Genomic DNA, 23,805 nt, shown 5'->3' on the forward strand with positions numbered 1-23,805 from the left:
TATAAATTATATATATATATATATATATATATATATATAACTCTTTTGCTTTGAGGAAGGCAAATCTTAAACTATTGGTCTTTGCCCCAACTCTAGAAGTTATTTACTATTAAATACGCACACTGACTATACAAGGATGTTTGGTTGGTCACCCAGACACATTAGAAAATGACCCATCTCGGTGACCTTTACATAAAGGTCAGGTATGATCAGTGCATGAGTAAAATGAAGATGGCCCTGGAGTCCTGGAATACACGGGAAAGAGGGGGGTGTGTTAGAGGGAATCACCCCTGTGGAACCATGGAAGAAGTGGCAGGAAGGAATCCTTTGAGTGTGAGCTGGAGGCTTAGCGACAACAGACACCATATCTGCGCAGACTCTGCCTCATTTTATCCTCACAACACCCCAACAGCAGGTCTCATCACCATTTTACACAGAGGCTGAGGCTGAGAGAGGTGAAGTGTCATTTGAGGCCTCACAGCTAGTAAGCAAGTGGAGCCCAGGGATGTGTAACTTCAAAGGAGTGCTCTTTCCATGGTGCTCCTTTGTCTCTGCTCATGAAGAGTAAGTGGTGAGACATATGCCAGGGGTCTGGGCAATGTGGTCCCGCGACCAGAGGGACCTCTTCCTTCCCCCCCACTGCCAGCAAGCGCTCTTGGGGTCATTTTGTGTTGCCCGGGGCTATGAGGAGTGGACAGACTGAGATTTCTGATCCTTTCTCTACCAGCTGGAAACACTTATCTTTTTTTCTGTTCGGTGTGTAGCATAAAATGTTCCTAAAAGAGCATGGTCTTTGCTTAATACAATTTAAACATGAATAAGTGCAACCTACCCTTTTTCTTCCAAAAGGCCTCCTTGTAATACATCATGCACTTAATGACAGCCCCCATTGGAAGACGCTGAATTAACTGGTTTCTCTCTGAAGGAAGCTCTGGTCTGAAGTGTATCTTGGCAGTCAAAGTTGGAGGGACGGCACTAATTACGTATCGGCACTAAAACACACAGACACAAGATACCATCTCAAACCTGAGTCGCAGTCTTTGCAGGGAGCGTGAAACATCACATTTACCATTTCGAATGACAGTAAGCAGTAACAATGTACAGTATGAGGCCACTGTGAGGCAACAAAACAGAATAAGGCAGTCGACCAAGTCCGGTAATTTGGAAGACCGAGTCAGAAATACGCCAGCATTAATTACGCCACTGCTTGGATTATATTTAGTTAGAAGCTACAGAAGACAGGAGACCTATTTAATATAAGTTTCTCTTTTTTTTTTTCGGCCTTGATGTGCGGCATGCAGGATCTTAGTTCCCCCACCAGGGATCGAACCTGTGCCCCCTGCTGTGCAAGCGGGGAGTCCTAACTAATGGACCACCAGGGAAGTCCCATAATATACGCTCTTTTTTGACGAAACTGAATTACCTCATAAAGTTGATGATTCAATGTCTCTATCATGATGTTGTCACCTGACTGGTCAACATAGGTGACAGGACACCTCAGCTTCACTCTGTCCCCGAGGAGCTGCATTATCCGCTCGCTTACTTGACCAGATCCACCTACAAACTTCCGTTCCTACAGGAGAAGGCAGGCAGGGAAGGAAATGTTATAAAAGCCCAAGGAAGGAAGATCATATTTACCACTGATCAGAAACCTCCAGAAAGTCACAGGCCATATACCTCCACCCTCTGCACCCTTAACTATTGGAAGAACTCATTAGGACAGAGGCAGTCTACCAAGATACCTCAATCATTATGCTCTACACAGCGTCTGGTGACAAAAAGCTGTTACCAGCTTATAAAATCACAGAATGGCGGGGGAGGGATAAATTGGGAGATAGGGATTGACACATACACACTACTATGTTTAAAATAGATAACTAATAAGGGCCTACTGTATAGCACAGGGAACTCTACTCAATACTCTGTAATGGCCTATGTGGGAAAAGAACCTAAAAAAGAGTGGACATATGCATATGTATAACTGATTCACTTTGCTGTACACCTGAAACTAACACAACATTGCAAGTCAACTATACCCTAATAAAAATTTAAAATAAAATCACAGAATCAGAAGGAAGGTTCCCCTATACCACTGGCACCTTGACCGAATGCAAGTAACAGCAAGTCCGTGGGCTTCAAGTGCCCAAGAGTGCAGTGCATAGAGGGAACCCTGGGACAGGGAGGATGCTGCACTTCTCCCAGGGTATGCGGTTTCTTTCTTTCTTTTTTGTTTGATATTTTAAATAATTTAATAGTGAAAAAGTAAAATATATAAACCACTTATATGGTATAATCTTAATGAGGAAATACATTAAAATGTTAACAGTAGACGGGGTGAGATTATGTGTGAAGCTTTTGTCTTTATTCTTTATGTTCCAAGTATAAACACAAACTATAATGACCTTCTCTTTGCTAAAAACTGTTCAACTCAAGACAACAACCCTTGATTGATCTCCTTCAACGGGCAAGGCCCTGGCATTAGGCTCATTAGAAGACACAAACAATATAGCAGACATGAAGTTGCGTGATTTTTGGAACCAAAAAGGCCCACATGTGACCCAGCAGCCGATGGGTAGGGGGGCCTTGGCTTCATAGTCTGTACGGGAATCTAAACTTTCAGAAGATTTCTTTTTTTTTTTGATTAATTATTTTTTTCTAGTTTCACTGAGATGGGGATGCGGTGCTCTCAAGGATCACCTGGTCATCACCCAATGATGTTCTAAGAATCCAAACCTCAGCTCTTGAGAAACTTTTGCCAAAATGCCTGCAAGTTTCACTGCGGGGGCCGAAGGGTGAAGACTGTAAGACCACAAGTGCTCTGCCCTACTGCCCTCGGCTACACTCACCATGGTCACGCTTCCAGCTTAATCTAGGGTCAGTCCGTAATACAGTGCATTTTGTAAGAACCAGGGGGAATGTCCTTAGCCTGCTGTAGAAGATTCTTTGAATGGTTACAAATACATGTAGGTAGACTGAAGAACAGCCCAACATTTGACAATCACCTTCCGGAAAGCCTGTGTCAGCAGCCACAGAATGATTCTTACACTTGAATAACTGGCTATTGTTCTAATGACACAACCACAGTTCTTTATAAAAATATTCCCAAAGCAGTTTAGCCCTAAATTCATGATCCATCCTTCCTCACAAAACTGGGACCATTTAATTTATAATGTGACTTCTGTTTTCCGAGAGTTACTTTGAATGTTAGTATAGTGGAAAGACCATGAACTATTTCCATTTGTGTTCACTATCCACTCCTTCGCGTCTAGTATTTCTGGAACTAAACTATTAAAGGATAAGTCTAAGTTCTTCGTAAAGATACTGTGATAATGGTCTGAGATTCATAATGTGAACTGTGCCCTCCAAAAGGTCATGTGAAGTTTGCCTAGAAGTATCTTGGCTCCCCTGAATGAGGGATGTAAATATAAAATAAGAGTCACGATATCTCGGAAAGTAAAATATAGGTTAAAAAGAGTAATGTGGGATTTCTAAGTGTAAAGACACTTAAAAAATGCAACTGCCTTAAGTTTGCTAAAGCTAAGGGTTAAATGGGCAATAACTCTTGGGACCACGAGAACAACTTGGGGACTTCTGGAGATCTCCCAAGGAAAGGAACATTTCACTCAGTTGACAAGGACTCTACACCTCACACTATGAAACAGAACATAAGTTAGAAGTAAACTGATCCTAATTAAACCTTAGCCCATCGAGGCAAAACATTCCTAGAAAAGAGATATCCATTTTCTTCCGATAAAGGATAGCCTTGAAACAAAGAATCTCAGAATCTGGAAAATCAGGGAATTAAGATTCTGGTTTCACCACTGGTTTGCTGTGTGTCCAGCCAGTGAGTCAAATGAGTTCATTCATCAGTAATGGCAGTAGTATGGAAGCTGGGCAAATGCTAGTGGGCAGCAAAAATTTAGAAGCCAAAATGTAGAATTTACTATTGAAAGAGTAACCAATAAATCACTTGAATTAGGAGAAAGAATAGTCACTTCCATTCTATAACAGTTAACATAAAATAATAACTCCGAGACACAGAATGGGACAAAAAAGCCTCATGTCTGGAACAGAGATGACTTGAAGTACAATTTTACAAGTACTAGAAATTTTTGGAAATAAGTTGATTTTAGTAATTTAGCTCCTCCTACATAAATAGTCTAATTTTACCTACTTCCAAAAGGAAGGAACTGAATTCCTCAAACCTAATTAATTCAAAATGAAACATTCTTTAGTTGTGAACTTATTTTCAGGAACAAGAAAAGGAAATGAGAAATTTTGTTTTCAGAAAAGTTTCTTGGAGATCGTTTCAAAAATCCATGTTTCAAATTCACTCATGTTTCAAAATATAGAAGCAAGTATTAAGGTACTGCACTCGATGAGGGCAAAATCACAAATGAAGTTTAGTGTGAGAATGGACACTCCATACCTGGCCCCCATTGGTAATGGAGAATATCCGAGTGGTGCCTCCACACTGCTTCACATACCACAAGAACCATAGGGCAGACACCTCGTGGGGTTCAGAGGTCACATTGATATTCACAAAGAGAGATGCAAACTGCCTAGCAGTCCTGGTCACAGAACAAGAGCGGAAGTCAGGAGTAAATACGTACATGCTTCACAGGACATTACCTTTTTAAAACACAATTTAGCATGGCTGGAAAACAGTTCTATTGCTTTTGAAAAAAAACAACTCATGGACTCAATTTCTGAAGGAATGCAGATTTTAACTCTTGGGGAAAATAAACTTTTCCCTTACTTTTAGGAAATTATGGGTTAGTCCAAACATGCTAATCCCAATGCAATCTAAAGGGTTAATATGCTTGTCAGAGTTCATTAAGGATATTGTCTGCATTTATTTGAACAAACTTTCTCTCCTTAACACCCCCCCTGCTCCCACCCTGGTCCAGGCTACCACTGTCCCTCACCTGGCTTAAAACAATGGTGGCTGCTCCTGGGCCCTCATGATCCTTCTCTACATTACAGCCAATTAAGTGTTTTAACAGTCCAAAACTTAAAAAACAAACAAACAAATAAAACCCCACTCTGCTTAAAATCCTTCAGTGACATTCACAGCAAAAGTCAAAAGTCTTGAATATGGCCAATATATCTTGCACCATCAGCCTGTCAACAAGTTCTCCAAACTCTCATTCCATCACTTCCTCATGGCATCCTTATGACCCAGGTATACTCTCCATTCATTGCTAAAACGTGTCAATCTCCCCATCTCAGGGCCTTCAGAAGCTGTTCCCTGTTCCCTATACTGGGGTGGGGGAGCATTTCCCACACTATCCAACCATCACATTTCCCGCCATTATCTGTGGCTAATAACTGGAAAATATCATGCCTCAACCATTTATGCTTCCATCCATCTCATCATTCAGGATTCATTCCTGAAAGAAACCATCCCTCCCCTTCCTTATTTTTCCCCATCTACTAAGGCTCGCTACTGGAACATCATCCCCGCCACTAACCCTATCTCCTGTCTCCTCCATCCACTATGGCTTATTCCTGAAAGATACCATTCACTACATCATCCATCTTTCCTGTCTTCCCCCATCACTGTGGCTCACCCCTGTGAGATACCAACACCCCACACCATCTATTGGTCCTGTTTTATCCAATTCATTATGACTCGTTTCTGGAACATATATCCTCCCCATACCCACATGTCCGATCTCCACTCATCCAGTGTGCTCATTTGTGGAAGATATATGATCCCCCAACACCATCCATCCTTCAGTCCTGTATCCCCCATCAATTGGCTCATTCCTTTAAGATACCATTCACTCTTCCTGTCTCTCTCAATAACTGATACATCATTGGAGGAAAGCATCCCCCTCACCATCTATCCTTCCTGACAGTCCCCCACCATTAATTGCAGGTCATTCCTGGAAGATACCATCCTCCTACATCATCCATCTTTCCTGTATCCCCCATACACTGTGATTCATTCCCGGAAGATACCATTCTTCACACCCAGCATGCACCAACCTGTCCCCCACCCCCATCCACAGTGGCTCATTCCTGAAAGATACCATCCCCCACATCACTCATCTATCGTGTGTACAGCCCATCCAGTATGGCTCATCCCTTCCTGATACCTTGCACCCAGAACATTCACCCTACCTGTCTCCTCTCACAATCACTGTGGTTCATGCCTCATGATACCACCTTTTCACACCATCCACTCTTCCTGTAGCATTCCCCCACCAAGCGCTGTGGTTCCTTCCTGGAAGATGCCATCACTCCAATGGCTTCCTGTCTCCTCCTAACCACTGTATCTCATCTTGGAAGATACCAGTTCCCTCACTATATTACTCCTGCTATATCCCCCATCATTGTGGCTCATTCCTGGAAGATACCACCTCCTCACACAACCATACCATCTAATCTTCCTGTACACACACCCCCACACACATAACTGGGGCATTCCTGGAAGATGCCACCCTTCCCCCACAAACACACACCACTCATCATTCCTGTCTCCCCTCATGCACTGTGGTTAATTCCTGGGAAATACCATATCCTCACTCCATCCACTATTCCTGTCTCTCCCATCAACTAGCTCATTCTTGAAAGATATCACCTCAACATATAATCAACCCTTCTGTTTCCCCCCATTTTACTATGGTTCATTCCTGGACCACACCATCTCCTCACACCATCACTCTTCCAGTCTCCCCCCCACATACTATGGCTCATTCCAGGCACATACCATCCAAACATCATCCATCTTTCCTGTCTTCCCCATCTACAGTCACTGATTCCTGGAAGATACCATCCCCCCATGCCATCCACTCTTCCTATCCTTTCCATACACTATGGTTTAATCCTAGGCATACCATCCCCCCACATCATCCATCCTTCCCCTCTTCCCCTACCCACTGTGGCTCATTCCTGGAAGATGTAGTGAATGGTATCTTCCTGGAATGAGCCACAGTGATGGGGGGGGAGGGAAAGGAAGAGGGGATGGTGTGGTCCAGGAATGAATCACAGTAGAAAGGGGGGAGACAGGAGCGTTCATTGTATGTTAGTATGGTATCTTCCAGGAACGAGCTAGTTGATGGGGGAGAAAGGAATAGTGGATGGTGTGAGGACAGAATGAGCCAGTTGATGGGGGAGAAAGGAACAGTGGATGGTGTGAGGATGTGGTATCTTCCTGGAATTAGTCACAGCAGGTAGGAGGAGACAGAAAGGTGGAGGGGTGGGGGGAATGGTATCTTCCAGGAATGAGCCATAGTAGATGGGGGAAGACAGGAAGAGTATGAGGAGATGGTATCATCCAGGAATGAGCTACAGTGACTGTGAGGGGAGACAAGCACGGTGGAAGATGTGGGGACATGGTATCTTGCCCCCCCATCACTGTGGCTCTCTCCTAGAAGATACCAACATCCTATACCATCCATTCTTCCTCTTTCACCCCATACACTGTAACTCATTCCTGGAACATATAATTCACCCCACAACTACATGTCCTGTCTCCACCCATCAACTGGCTCATTCCAGTAGATACCATCTACTCTGCCTCTCCCAACAGTGGTTTATCACTGGAAGAAAACATTCACCTCACCATCCATCCCTCCTGACTCCCTCCGATTAACCGATATTCCTGGAAGATACCATTCCCCCACACCATCCATCTTTCCTGTCTCCCCATCCACAGTGACTCGTTCCTGGAAGATACTATCACATCATGTAACCACACCATCTAACTTTCCTGTTGACACTCTCACTTCCCCATTACCCTGATTCATTCCTGGAAGATACCATTCTCCCCACCCACCATGCACCCACCTGCAGTTCATTCCTGGATGGTACCTGGTTCATTCCTAGAAGATACCATCCCCCCACCCATCCCCCCTCCCATCTCACCCTACCTACTTGGTGCATTCGAGGAAAATATCATTCCCTTACTATATTTACTCTTCCTATCCCCATCAACTGCTGTTGATATCCCCATCAACTGCTGTATTCCTGCAAGATACTATTCCCATCTTTCCTGTTTCCCCCATCCACAGTAGCTCATACCTGGAAGATACCATATTTCCACATCATCCACCCTTTTTGTCTCCTCCCTACAACTATGGTTGACTCCTAGAACATACCATTCCCCTATACCATGCACCCTTCCTGTATCCCTCCCCCCCAATCCACTATGGCTCATTCCTGGAAATTCCCATCCAACCACACACATCCTATCTCCCCCACTCACTGTGGTTCATTCCTGGAAGATACCATCCTCCCACACCATGCACTTTTTCCTGTCTACTGCCATCTACTGTGACTCATTCCTGGAAGATGGCATCTCACACCATCCATCATTCCTGTCTTCCCCCATCACTTGTCTCATTCCTGGAAGATACCATGCTCCCACATCATCCACCCTTCCTCTCCCCCCACCCCAGTCACTGTCGCTCATTCCTGGATGACACCATCCACTTACAGCATTCACTTTTCCTGTCTTTCCCATTCACAATGGCTCATACCTGGAAGATACCATGTTCTCACACCATCCACATTTTTGTGCCCCCCATCAACTATGGCTGACGCCTGGAACATACCATCCTCCCACACCATCCATCTTTTCTGTTTCCCACATCCACAGTCGGACATTCCTGGTAGATACCATCTTCCCACACCATCCATCCTTCCTGTAACCCACCATCCACTATGGTTTAATCCTGGCATATACCATCTCCTCACACCATCTATCCCCTTACTGTCTTCCCCTATCCACTGTGGTTCATTCCTGGAAGATACCATCCTCCCACACCATATATTTCCCCATAGGACCACAATCCACTGTGGCTCATTCTTGGAAGATGGAGTCTCTCACACCACACATCATTCCTATCTCCCCCAATACTTGTCTCAGTTCTAGAAGATACCTTGCCCCCACCTCATCCACCCTTCCTGTTTCCCCCTACAGTCACTGTAGCTCATTCCTGAAAGACACCCTCCCCTCAAACCATCTAGCTTTCCTGTCGGCCCCTGCCCTCACCCCTCCCAACTCACTCTCCTTCATTGCTAGAAGATACCATGGAAACTTCTAGTCTCTCCCCAAAACTGACTCATTACTGGAAGACAACATCTTCCCACACCATCTACCCTTGCTGTCTGCTCCCATTAATTGCATCTCATTCCAGGAACATAAATCCCCCTATCTCATCCATCCTTACCATCTCCCCCTACACTCTGTGGCTCATTCCTGGAATATACCATTCCTCCACACCATGCACCCTTCCTCCCCAACCCCCATCCTCTATGTCTCACTCCTAGAACAATCATCCTCCCACACCATCCATCTTTTCTGTCTCCCACATCCACAGTGGCTCATTCTTGATAGATACCATACACTCATCCTGTCCCCACCATCAACTATGGGTCAATCCTGGAATGTAATGTAACAGGGTAGAGCTAAATCGGACTCTACGTTGGACCTGTTTCTTTGACTTTAACCTTTGCTTTTCGTTGCTTTTGTTATTCTAATCACACATAATGGCCTGCCTCAGGGAACCCTGCCCCTCTGCTGTTCAGCTCACAGGGAGGCCATCTGACCCCGCCCACCTGTGAATGGCTGCAAGAAAGAAGAAACTAGGAGATGTTTTGCAAGACTGATGGCCCTTTTACTTTACTTCCTCACCGCCTCTCCCTCTCTGATTCTATAAAAGAAACTGGCATCCAGGCTCCGAGAAGATGGTTTTTCAGAGACACTAGTCTGCCATCTTCTCGGTCTGTCGACTTTCTGAATAAAGTCATATTCCTTCCCTCAACATCTCGTCTCCGATTCATTGGCCTGTCGTGTGGCAAGCAAAGAGAGCTTGGACTTGGTAACAATAACATCCCCCACAGGATCCATCCTTCCTGTCTCTCCCCTTGCACTATGGCTCTTTCCTGGAAGATATCATTCCACCAAACCATCCATCTTTCATGTCTCCCTCCATGCACTGTGGCTTATTCCTGGAAGACACCATCCTCTCACACCACCCACTCCTCCTTTCTCTCCCATCAACTGGCTCATTCCTGGAAGATACCATACCGCCACACTGTCCATCCTTTCCCTTTCCCCCATGCACCGTGGTTCATTCCTGGTGACACCATCCCACCAAATAAACCGTCCTTACTGTCTCCCTTATGCACTATGGCTTATTTCTGGAAGATACCATTCTGTCACATCATCCACCTTTCTCCATCTATGCACATCCACTGTGGCTCATTCCAGAAAGATATCATCATTCACATCATCCATCCTTACTTTCTCCACCATCCACTGTTGCTCATTCCTTGATGATACCATCCCCTCACACCATACTCTTCCTGTCTCACCCATCAGCTGACTTTATTCGTGGAAGATATCATCTCCCCACAGCATCCACTCTTCCTGTCTCCTCCATCAACTGACTTATTCTTGGAAGATACCATCTACACATACCATCCCTCTTTCCTCTCTTCCCCCATCCTCTGTGACTCATTCCTGAAAGATACCATCATCTCACATAAAATATCTCTTATATCCTCCACCAACTGGTACATTCCCCAAAGATACTATCCCCACACCAGACACCCTCCCCCATCTACTGTGGCTTATCCTGGAAGACACCATCCCACCACACCATCTATCCTTCCTGTCTCTACCCATGCACTATGGCTCATTCCTGGCACATACCATCTTCCCACACCATCCATCTTTCCTGTTTCCCCTGTCAACAGTGGCTCACTCTCAGAAGAAACCATTCTGCCACATCATCCACTGTTCCTGACACCTGCATACAATATGGTTTATTCCTGAATGTACCAACCCCACACACTATCCACCCTTCCTGTCCTCCTCCGTGGTTAATGGCTCACTCCTGGAAGATATCATCCTACTGCACTATACATCCTTTCTGTCTCCCCTCATGCACTATAGCTCATTCCTGGAAGATACAATCCGACCCGTCTACCCTCCTATCTCCCCATCCACTGTTGCTCATTCCTGAAGATACCATCACCTCACACCATCCACTCTTCCTTTCTTTCCCATCAACTGGCTCATTCTTGGAAGATACCATCTGCACACACCATCCATCTTTCCTGTCTCCTTCCATCCACTGTGGCTCATTCCTGAAAGGTACCATCCCCTCACAACATCCATTTTCTTGTTTCCCTCAACTACTAGATCATTCCTGGCATATACCACCTCTGCACACCATCCACTCTTCCTAACTCCCCCATCCACTGTTACTCCTCCTGCAAGATAACACTTCCCCACGCTAAACACCCTTCCTGTCTTCCCCCATCTATCATGGCTCATTCATGGAAGATACCATCCTCTCACACCATCTATCTTTCCTGTTTTCCACATCCATTAGGGCACATTCCTGGAAGATTCCTTGCCCCGACACTATCCATCCTCCCCTGTCCCTTCCCATCCTCTGTGGCTCATTCTTAGTTGATGTACTAACTCCTTGGTTTCTGTTTAAAGATTGCTTCAACAAGGAATCTCTCCTTTGCCATCAGACAGGTCAGGTTCCCAGTTTCAGTCTCTCCTAGAATTATGTAATATGTGTATAATGACAGTCTCTCCTGCTAAAAATATATCAACTCCGTGAGGTTAGGGGCCATGCCTAACAAGTTCACCACCATTCCTCAGTGCTTCATACTGTGCTTTCACATAGCAGCCCCAAAATGCTGGCTGAATGATCTGTAAGTAACTCAGCTAATAACACAGATTCTCAGTGAAAACATATCGTTTATATTTTTCATTAAAATAGACTAGCTTCCCTCCAGTTCTTTTATATTTATATTAAATTACTTTAATATCTTTCCAAATTGCTTCTGTAGCTGACCTCTATATTATCTGAAAACACAATTACTTCTTTTACTGCAAAGCACACAACCGTTTCATTAAAAAAAAAAAAGTTCAGCTTCCTTCACCTACTTTTCTTCTTATGTTTTAGATACATTTTATGTTCAATCCTGCTCTGAGTGTCTAAAGGGCCCCCAAAGTTGCTACTGATGGAAAGGTCATTAAGTTTCCTCTTAACTTTTTTCCTATAACTTATGAAGAAAAACACTGCAGTTCAAGATAGGATAGGAACGATCTGAAGGGAAGATTTAAAAAAATGTTTTAAATAGTCAAGGTTACTTTGTCCAGCAGATTTTTTCGATGAGATCTTTCATGGTCATCTTGTCCCATTCCTCTGCATGTGGTGCCTCCCACGGTGCATCAGCTGGAATCTGCAGAGAAAGAAGGGCCCACATTTAGGTCTGATGGTTACTGCCCACTGCCCTGCCAAGAGGCCCTCAGGAAAACCTCTGAAAACTGGTTTCTCTGTCTATGTTGGACTGTGTGATTGGCATAGAATTCTATGTATAGATAGTGGTGGGTTTGGGATGGATAGCTCTTTGGATTCTATGCCTTAATGCTGTTGCCAAAATAATAATAATAATACATATATATATGTATAAATTAATATGTAATTATGATGGTCAACATCATAATTATTATTGAAAGCTAACACCCATTTTAAAACTTTGGGGAAATGAATCCTTCTCTCTTTTACTATCTCAAGTGGCATAACATATGGATAAGATCACTATAAGTAGGACTCCCGGCAAAAATATGTCACATAAATTCTCAGTGGCATAGGTTGAAAACACAGGCACACACATTAGCATCAGAGACATGTGGGTTTGAATCCTGTCCCTTGTTGTGTGGTCTTGGGGAAATTATGTAACCCCTTGGCACTGATTTTCTTCATTTGTAAAGCAGAAATACTACCAGCTTGGCAGAGTTGTTGGGTACACTGGAAATGATATGCATCAACGTCCAGAGCAATGTTCCCTGCACTGTGGAAGGATGGATACTAAACATTTGCTGTTGATATTTCAGTAACAGGTCATGTGCAAGCTGCACACACACTTTACCTCCTTTCCCATGTTATCCATTGTCCGCCACAGATTGTTGTAATCCAGATAGGCAATGGGATTCCACACTGGAGGGAAGGCACCCCGAAATGGATAAGTTCTCCCCTGTAACATTTAAAAGCAAAGGATAATACCTTAAATTAGGATGACATTCAAAAAATCCCAAACCAACCAGCCTACGAGCCATTTTCAAGGAAACAGGATCCTCTACTGTGTCAAAAACATCACCTTTGATGGACAGTAAATATATTTGACCTATACAGGCCCCAAATTTCAATTAGATTAGCAAGATTTCCCTGGTGTTATATTACCCGTTTTTAACTTACAGGAAATAATAGCCTTGAACTTGTTTCTACTTACATAGAATAAACAAACAAACAAACAAATAAATAAATAAAGGTAGCTCATCCCGGTATCTCACATTGATGCCACAATATTCTCAGCTCCTGAGTTCTTATCTAATCTCTTTGAAAGGATGTTCCCACTCAGATGAGAGCAGGATGATGACATGGAGGACTGTCTCTGGACCACGTACAGGACTGGAATAACAAAGTGGAATATCTCAAACTATGTCTTAAGGTTCACATAGGCTAAATAAAGACTGACTAGACTATGGACCATGCCCAAAGTCAAGAATCAAAATATTAGAAATGTGGAATAATGGGCATTTGCCATTTTGGGTTGTCCAGCATCTGTTCCCCTTTCCTAGTAAGCACTTTGGTTTCTTCTTGGGAAACTGAATCTTCTCCTCTGTGAATAGATGTGTAGAAAGGACAGTCCTGGGTACCATCTCCCATTCCAGAAGGCGATGGGTTAGATTCTTTCTCTCGCCTCGGCCAGGCTGTGAGTCTGTGATATGAGTTTGGCCAATCACACACTCTCAGAGGACTCTGACCCTGCAATGGGTCACCCAAGCACAGAAGAAAGTTGACTCTGGGTTCTCCTTCCCCATGGCAGCACGCTGAGCAGATGCTTCCTGCTGTAAAGACCATGGTTGTGGTTCCTGCCCCTAAATTGCTAGAGTTTCCCTGGTCTCTGCCCATTCTCAAGTGTGGCCCTTTAGCCTCCCATTGATTTTGTGGGCCCTCTGATATCCTTTCAGTAAATCCTCTCTCGTGAGCCTGAGTTGGTTTCTATTGCTTGGTACCAAAACCTCCAACACAAAGACAGCTAATTATTAGCTGCCATTTACTTCATTTCAGTTGTGTGACAGGCACTGTGCTACTGTGAGGGGAGGGTGAATCCTTAGGAAAAGAGAGCATGTCTAGATAGTTTCTAAGACTTTATTTCCTTCTCTTTTTTTGGTCGCACCGCACAGCTTGCAGGATCTTAGCTCTCCGACCAGGGAATGAACCTGTACCCTCTGCAGTGGAAGCACAGAGTCCTAACCGCTGGACTGCCAGGGAATTCCCTTTATTTCCTAATTTAATTCCTTTTTCTTTAAAACATCTTGTAAACCTTCATAAGGTGAAAACATTGTCTATTAATACAATTTTGCACAAGATTTTGATTTTATCAAATAGAAACATATTCAATATTTGTAGAAAGGCTACTATGTGCACTGAACAATATTAAGAGCTGGATTTTAAAAAAAGGGCTGAAGCAAAACTCCTGACCATCAAGGCAGGGACATGAGACATAAGAGCATTTGTATTCATGTGAGCACATTCATACACACACACTCCAACTGAGTAAGAATATATGGCAGATATTAAGTGACAGAGAAGTAATTTTCCCTTCCACAGTAGCAAATTCAAATAACCTTGGCAGATTATGTGACCTGATTTCTTATCTGAAAATGCTATGCTGCAGTGCTCCAATATAACTTTTTAAGACTCCAAATCCTTTATCATCATCACTACCACCATCACCGCCATTATTACTAACATTTATTGAGATCTTTTTCCATGCCTGGTACTGGCCTAAGCTCTTCATGTGCGTTATCTCATGTAATGCTCACCCCAACCCTCTGGAGGCAAGAGCTATTAATATTCCCGTTTTATAAATGAGGAAACTAAAGCCCAGGGATATTAGCTAGAAAACAGTAGGACAGAAATTTCCTGCTCCCAAAACCCTTGCTTATAAACCTTGAGATTTCCAGCTTCCTATATGGTTGATGGAATGTTGAGATAGTTTTGTCCTAGAGACATCTTAAACTTCCTGATTAAAAGAAAGAGAACTTTGAAATATGAAACTTATCAGTCTTCCACACATCTTTTATGTTTCTAAGGAATAAACAAGGAAACTAAGAAGCTCTGGGGTAACAGGGTCAACTTTGGAAAATGCAGAAGCATGTTCTGAGAAAAACAGGCAGACACAAAAATAACTATGGAGAGGAGAGACACTGGGTTAAGTAATAGATCACGGGCAGCCTTCAGAACAGTTGGTTCTTGTTATAATTCTTCCCTTAATTGAAATGGGGAAAAATCTATATGTTCCTTATGTTCAAGTAATAGTCTCATACCAAACTGATCTTTGCTTTGAAAAAACTTGTTTAAAAAAAACCCTCAATATGCATAATCATCTGGGGACATTAAGTATTATAAATAAAATTCAACAAAATGTGTCCCACATTCCCAATGAACTTCTTCACGGGATGATACCAACCAGAATATGATTTCACACAAGGTCCTAAAGACCCCATGATCTGAGCTTTGATAAACAAAGAGAGGTGGCAGGAGAGGTGAAGAGTTCAGGGAAAGAGAAGCGTCTAGCCTGGCAATCAGCCATGGAATATTTTAAAAGAAGATCATAAAGGCCCACCATGACGTTAATTTTTATCCTGTTGACAGAGGCACCAAGTTGATAAAAGGATTTCATGAGTGTTTCACTCAGCAGTTTTTGGTTTTTCTACTCTTTTTTTGGGGCTACGTTGGGTCTTTGTTGCTGCGTGGGCTTTCTCTAGTTGCGGCGAGCGGGGGCTACTCTTCGTTGAGGTGCGTGGGCTTCTCACTTTGGTGGCTTCTCTTGTTGAGGAGCACGGGCTCTAGGCGAACCAGCTCAGTAGTTGTGGCTTGCAGGCTCTAGAGCGCAGGCTCGGTAGTTGTGGCGCACGGGCTTAGCTGCTCCGCGGCATGTGGGATCTTCCCGGAACAGGGCTCAAGCCCGTGTCCCCTGCATTGGCAGGCAGATTCTTAACCACTGCACTACCAGGGAAGCCCTGGCTTCTCTACTTTTATTCCACAGAAAAATCTAAATTTGCTAAAGAAATGCATGTATGTGGGAACAGGCACGTACCTCTTCCTTTCTCACAAGCCCCTGGAAGGCTTATTTCCTCCATGCCCTGCGTCTAAACTAAACAACTCAAGACTACTTTTTGCATGTGTAAATCTCTAAAGTAGGGCAATGGGAGGGCCTAGAGACGGCTCTTGGTTGGGTAAGAACTGCTTCCGAACAGACCTTCTCAGTATCTTAAATGTGATTCTATAGTTTTCTCACAAAAGTGTCAGCTGTTTTGCAATCCTAAACCACTTCTCAGCAAGAAATGCCTTTAAGACCTAAGAGTGTGAGGCAGGATCTCCTGGAATACTTCTACATGGCTACTGCTCTTTAAAAATAAAAATTAAAAAAAATCTTGGGTAAAAGTCAAGTTCCATTTTGTGCCTATACTATGAAACCTTCCTACCCTTACTAAGTGGCCTTTAATCTCTAAAATGTCTTTGACACAGCAGAAGTTGATGTCGAGTAGAATACAGTGTCCCTGGAATTGTGCCCCAAATACTTAAGTTCCTTTGAGAAACCACACCTTCAATCTACCAGTGTTCATAATAAAGGGAGACTATTGCCAGGAGAGGACAGTTTTTTTTTTAATTTAATTTTTTTTATTTCTTGGATGCCTGCCCAATGAGGGCAGGGGGAGGGCGTTCTTAACACACTGATGCTACTGAGCAAGCTATTTTATGTTATTAACACTTTATTATGAAATATGCCATATATGATAAAAATAGATAGCTTAAAGAGGAATAATAGAAATGAACAACCATGTGCACACCATCCAATTTGAGAAGCGTGATATCACCAGAAATTTAGAAGCACACCATGTGCTTCTCCCCATCACGTCCAGCTCCCTCTGCACAAGAGGGAGCCACTGTAGTGAATTTTGTGTTTACCATTCCTTTCCTTTTCTTCCATCTGCCCTGTATACATACGCAGATGATACACTGTTTTGTTTTGCCTATTTTTGAGCTTTATATAAACGGACTAAGACACACACTGTCCACTGTGGAGCAGTGAAAATGAATAAACTGTGAACAAACACTAATCAACATGGATGTATTGATATCTTTAAAATATGTTGGTGTGGGAATTCCCTGGCAGTCCAGTGGTTAGGACTCAGCGCTGTCACTACTGGGGCCCCAAGTTCAATCCCTGGTTGGGGACTAAGATCCCACAAACCGTGCAGCGTGGCAAAAAAAAAAAAATGTTGGTGAAAGAAGCAAGTCAAAGGATACATGTAGTATGAGTCCATTTATATAAAGCTCAAAAATAAAGAGAGGACAGTTTGTGGCTCCCACATCATTCTTCATTGTTGGTCCTATAAGGTAAGCCAGCAAGTAGCATTCACCGATTGGCATGTTGGAGAATTTCAGCTCTCTGTACTTTTATAGTTTAGTTAAACAAAAGGAAATGAATGTTGGGGCTTCCCTGGTGGAGCAGTGGTTAATAATCCACCTGCCAATGCAGGGGACACAGGTTCGAGCTCTGGTCCGGGAAGACCCCACATGCTGCGGAGCAACAAAGCCCATGCGCCACAACTACTGAGCCTGCACTCTACAGCCCGCGAGCCACAACTACTGAAGCCCGCGCGCCTAGAACCTGTGCTCCGCAACAAGAGAAGCCACCGCAATGAGAAGACCGAGCACCGCAACGAAAAGTAGCCCCCGCTCACCGCAACTAGAAAAAGCCCGCGTCCAGCAACGAAGACCCAACGCAGCCAAAAATAAATAAATAAATTTATTTTTAAAAAAAAGGAAATGAGTAGTATTAAAGAATATCATAGGCCACGGAGGAAAGCTGCCAAATATTTTTCTTTAATCATCTTGAAAATAAACAGATATGTTCTGCATTGATTTAGGAACATGTCTGCCCAACCCATACGAATCCCTTGGCACCCTTCTAGTCCCACTGTTTTGTGACAGGCCTGTAAGAGAAATCTTTTGGTGGTTTATTTTCTATAGTTCATAACAACGCTTTAAATAAAGAAATCATCTAAAAAGAGACCCATTAAATAATATCGTGTTGTATTAGTAGTTAAAAAAATCATCTTCTTCCTCTTTCCTTATGCAGGTAGACAAACTCTTTTCAAACATTATACATGGTGCTACTTTACCCAGAAAAAGCCATCATAATCGACATGGAAACATCTATCCTATCTTTTTTTCTTTTTTTTTGGCCATGTCACGAGGCTTGTGGGATCTTAGTTCCCCAGGGACCAGGGATTGAACCTGGGCCCTCCACAGTGAGAGTGCTGGAGTCCTAACCACTGGACTACCAGGGAATTCCCATATCCTATCTTAATGTATTGGTTCTCCCAAGTGGCCATCTGGTTCCTCTGTTCTTCTTTGCAAGACCCTTTCTTCTCTCATCTACTGACTCCCCTGGGGTCTGATCCTCAGCCTTCCTTGGCCCATCCATTTCCCTGGGGAACTCATCCATCGTCTGGATTTATTGTTATTATATTTGCACAGTCTCATGGTTTGCATTTTTCATGCCTCTGCTCCCTCTACCTCTCACACAACTTCAAGGGCTAGCAGCACATTCCTAAGTTCATGACCTGATTTTCATCTTATGCTCAGTCCCCTCTCTTAGGACTTGTACAGCTAAAACAATGGGCACTTGAGTTGTGCAATCTCATCCCTGGAAAAAGAGAACCATTACACTCAGGTATAAATAATGCCATAACATCAAGAATAAAAGGTTTCAAATGCATTGTTACGCCATCTTTCCCAAGGGACTCTAGGTATATATGGACATTACAAACCAACCATTTAATATAGAAATAATATGAGTTCTTCTGGATGCTGTTGGGTAAGTAAAGATAACTGAGAGGGCATTGAAAAAAAATATTTTTCCTCTTTCACAAATGCCATTAACTCAGGAGAACTAGGCAGTTAGAAAAAAGATGAAAATATTACACTGTGAGGATGAGCGGCTGTTTTTCTTTAACAGCTTTATTAAGATATCATTCACATACTCTATAATCCATCCATTTGAAGTGTACAATGCAATGCTTTTTAGTATATTCACAGAGTTGTGAAACCATCACCACAGCTAATTTTAGAACATTTTCATCACCCCAAGAAGGAACCCTTACTCGTTAAAAGTCACTCTCCATTCTCTCCTACCCCATTTCGAAGAACTGCCAAACTATTTTGCAAAGCAGCTGCCACCCTTTTACATTCCCACCAGCAATGTATGAAGGTTCCGATATCTCCATATCCTTGTCGACACCTGTTATCGTCTGTCTTTCTGGTTCCAGTCATCCTGGTGGATGCAAAGTGGTATATCATTGTGGTTTGGACTTGCATTTCCCTGATGACTAATGATAGCCAAAAGTCAAATCTGGCTTGGTGAGTGGAAGGTCATATTGTTGAGCCCATACATTGTCTCCGTCCTTGATGCCATGGCCACTTTGTATGTGGACCCACTGAGCAAGTGATAGTGGAAACAGATGGTGTGATGGCTTTGTACTGTGTCAACTTGTTCAGGCTGAACTGGATTTCCCAGAGTTTTCTTTCCTATATATTTCTGGTTAGGGTCACAAGAGAGATTCTTATGGGAAATTTAGAGAGTAAAAGTGAAGCAGCCACTCATTTTGTAGTTCACACACATTATTGCTGATTTTCATGGCATGAGATAGCGTCTGAGCCTGCAACTACTCCACCCTTCCGGGATCCTCCTTCAGCTTCTACAACTTCTAGGCCTGGTATATGTATTTAGCACTATGATGAAGGGTCCTGGCTTCTGCAAGACATCCACAGTGTCAAGATCAGAGGCAACAAAGACTGACCTGGACTTCAGCTCACACTTGTGGGTTCCAGCTTGTTCTTGGCTTTCCTCCATCATACATCTATCTTCCCTTCCTGACTGCCTGCCCTTCAAGCTCCAGCATCAGATGCAAACACAAGAGCCTTACAAAGACTCCCACAATTAGGTAAGGCCAAATCCCTATAATAAATCCTTTAATAGTTTTGCTTATCTCACTGGACTTTGACTGATTATCCTAAGGATGGATCATCTCGCACCTGATTATTAAAGCTTACTCTGCAGCAGATGCCCAATGGTCAGCATTCAACATGGGACACAAGGGCAACCCCAGCCAGTGAGGGACGAGGATAAATTATCTCAGCTTCTCTGTTCTTCATGGGGCAATTCTTTGGCACATTCCACACAGTTCCTCAGGGAGAACTAGGGGGAATTGAGCCTCAGTTGCCCACAGCTGTAACAACTCATTAACCCTTTATTGCCATTTATTCCCTTCCCTCCTATAACACTGTCTTCAGGCTCTATATCTGGAGGTTGGTAAAGTGCTATATTGAGATCCCTTGGATATTCTGAGTGATATACACTCCTATAGAGAGTCTGGGGGGAAATGTGTCTTATACCGAAGTCTACATAAGTTGATATTGGTGTTTGATTGTATAGTACTTGAGTGGAATAGCTGAGACATTAGAGGGTAGGTGGACAGACCATTTTGAGAACTTTTTCTTTGGGGACCTAGAGTTTTTAGGGAAAGGTACTCTTCACTGTTACCAGATTTGATCTAGAAAGATCAGTATCACTCTCTAGTGAGAATGAAGGGGCTTTGGTCCCGGTAGAGTAGTGGTTCTCAACCAGGAGTGATTTTGCGCCCCAGGTTATATTTGGCAATGTCTGGAGAAAGTTTGCGTTGTCACAACTGGATGGGGGATGCTGCTAGATATCCTACAATGCACAGGACAGCCCCATTACAACAAAGAATTATCCAGTTCCAAAAGTCAATAGTGCCCTGGTTGAGAAACCCTGCTGTAGAGTAACATATAAATGTGAGCGAGTATCACTAACTTTTCTGGAATCCTACCCTTTCCATTTGCAAGATTCCTGGATTTGTAGCAGAAGTTGCCCCAAAATAACTCAGGGTGCAGGGTATGGGGATCCTGCCATCAGGCCTACTAAATTAGGGGTGTGTGGCCAGGCTATCTATGTTTTTAACAAATCCCAGGTAATCCTAATGTTCACTAAAGCTTGGGTCTTATCACATTATAGTGTTTGTATAAAATTCCTCTTATTCATTTAGCTATGCATGTTGTCAAATTATTTGAATGAAGAAAAGTAAAAATAAAAATACCTACACCATTTCTTTTTAGTCCTTATCTCTATTAAACTTCAAAAAAGACTAAAGGAAATGGGGACCTCCCTGATGGTCCAGTGGTTAAGACACTGCACTCCCAATGCAGGGGGCCCGGGTTCAGTCCCTGGTCAGGGAACTGCAGTCTGCATGCTGCAACTAACAGAGCCCACGTGCCGCAACTAAAGGAGCCCACATGCCGCAACTAAGACACAGCGCAGCCAAATAAATTTTTTTTTAAAACTTAAAAAAAAAAGACTAAAGGAAATGATGATTTCTGTTATGGCTGTCCATTTTCTTCATTAATATTTATTTCCTCTTAAATCTTTTTCTTAAAAAATCTTTTAGTTACTTTACTCTTCTTCCTTACATTTTTGATTTTACTATGTCTGGATTCCATGTCTGATTTCTCTTGCTTTTCACTGCTCCAAGGTAAAATCTTGTGATCATAATAAGTGAGATGCATCACAGGGTGGTACATTTGGACAGCTTTTGATAAATTTAGCAAGTTCACTATGTCTTTGAAGATATTCAGAGGTCCACATTATATATGTATTAAGTTTTTAATATATATGTAGATGTACAGTAGGCATATCTTTGTTTTATTATGCTTCACTTTACTGCACTTCACAGATGCTGTGTATTTTTTTTTTTTTCACAAATTGCAGGTTTATGGCAATCCTGTGTTGTCAGATGATGGTTAGCAGTTTTTAGCAAAAAAATATTTTTAAATTAAAGTACGTACTATTTTTTATACATAATGCTGTTGCACACTTAATAGACTATAGTATAGTGTAAACATAACTCTCATATGCACTGGGAAACAAATTTGTGTGGCTCACTTTATTGTGATATTCACTTTATTGCAGTGGTCTAGAACCGAACCCGCAATATCTCTGAGGTGTGCCTGTGTGTGTGTGTGTGTGTGTGTGTGTGTATAATTTGTTTAAACCCAGCTGGTACCTGGCAGAGGCAGAGTTCATGTCTCCATGCTTTTGGTTCAGGCTCCCCCGGCCCCTACCTCTGTGCCTCAGTCTCCATGTTAGAAAGATTGGACCTGCAGTGGCACTGAGCTGGATCCTCCATCGAGAGCCTATTAGGATGTGCTTCTAGGCCTGGAGGTTGTAGGCATGAGTGAATATTGATCTGAGAGAGACATGGTCCCAAAGATCTCACCTAACTGCCTAGGTCGGAAACCACTTCAGCTTCCTCTGGTGCACTAGAGCACTTTGTTCATTGCCCATGGCACTTTGCCATTTTCTACAATGTATTAAACGAAATTAAGTACATGTCTTACCTTCTGGACTAGTCTCAACACACCTGAGAAGGACTATGCCTCATTTCCTACATTGCCTTGTAAATACCAAGGTTCTAAGAAATGCTTATTAAATGAAGGAATAAAAAGAAGAGTGGAATTCTTGCTTTTTTATAGCCCATCTCATATCACATCTAGTTCCCCCAAGCCCCAGAAAGGGTCTGCTCTCTTTCTACACAAATGACCCCCTCTTTTCCCGCCTCAGACAAGACCTTCGAATGAATGCCAATTTTGCACTGATTTTTCCTTATCAATTCACAGGCATACCTTTTCTAAAATAGCCATAATCAATATTACCATCAAATTTACTAGAATGCACTATGTGTAAGGTGTGAAGGGAAGAGAAAGATGGGAGACTCACTTTCTTAGGGAACCTAAATCCCTAAAACCATTTTCTATGTTTGCATTTCTCACTCTGATCTTTCTGGGTGCTATATGAAGATGAGTTCCATGGTCATAAATCTGGGGAATCCTGGTTTATAGTTAAACAGCTTTTTTTTTTTTTAAATTGCTGGTCCTCATAAGATTCCTAATTTGCTAATGGACATCTTGGCTCTCAAAGATAGGATTAGAATATGGAGCACTTCCAAAATTTATCTGACCAACAAACCTCCTCTTTCGCAAAGCACTTTTGGGATTAATATTGCTTGGAAAATATTCCCTTAGGCATGCTTTCTTCATATTCTGGCTAGCACTGGTAGGGGCCTGAGAGAACACAGGAAAACATAGGCTAGAAAGAAGACCTACAATAACCAGAATATTTTCCAAATGCTACAAATGGGAATAAATCCTCACACATACCTCTCCTGCACAAAAGGGTACATCATCCCACAATACTGAGTCAAATAGGAGAAATCAAATGAAGTTGTTAGGGGAACCATTGACCGAAACCGCCTGCCCTGGCCAGGCACCATAGTAACCACTTGCATGAGTTATCTTACAGCAGGAGGTCCTAGTAAGGAACGCAGAACTAACAAGCTACCACCAACTAGAAGAATTCGGGAAAGGTCAAAAGGAGAGAGGATGGGCTTCCCTGGTGGCGCAGTGGTTGAGAGTCCACCTGCCGATGCAGGGGACACGGGTTCGTGCCCCGGTCCGGGAAGATCCCACATGCCCCGGAGCGGCTGGTCCCGTGAGCCATGGCCGCTGAGCCTGCGCGTCCGGAGCCTGTGCTCCGCAATGGGAGAGGCCACAACAGTGAGAGGCCTGCGTATCGCCACAAAAAAAAAAAAAAAAAAAAAAAAAGAAAAGA

General features: G+C 43.0%; 1 protein-coding gene across 1 annotated transcript in view; it reads right to left on the reverse strand.

The window, feature by feature from the left end:
* The window catches only part of MAOA (monoamine oxidase A), a 75,387-nt gene that overhangs the window by 15,186 nt on the left and 36,396 nt on the right, over nt 1-23,805 (reverse strand). Inside the window, exons 4-8 of the mRNA XM_024734194.1 lie at nt 12,913-13,017; nt 12,131-12,222; nt 4,430-4,571; nt 1,424-1,573; nt 833-992 (exon numbers count right to left, since the gene is read on the reverse strand). Coding sequence (XP_024589962.1) covers nt 833-992; nt 1,424-1,573; nt 4,430-4,571; nt 12,131-12,222; nt 12,913-13,017 — 649 coding nt within the window. The remainder of the gene's footprint in view (nt 1-832; nt 993-1,423; nt 1,574-4,429; nt 4,572-12,130; nt 12,223-12,912; nt 13,018-23,805) is intronic.

Source organism: Neophocaena asiaeorientalis, unplaced genomic scaffold (assembly GCF_003031525.2).
Source record: "Neophocaena asiaeorientalis asiaeorientalis breed wild unplaced genomic scaffold, Neophocaena_asiaeorientalis_V1.1 scaffold426, whole genome shotgun sequence".
Lineage (NCBI taxonomy): Eukaryota > Metazoa > Chordata > Mammalia > Artiodactyla > Phocoenidae > Neophocaena > Neophocaena asiaeorientalis.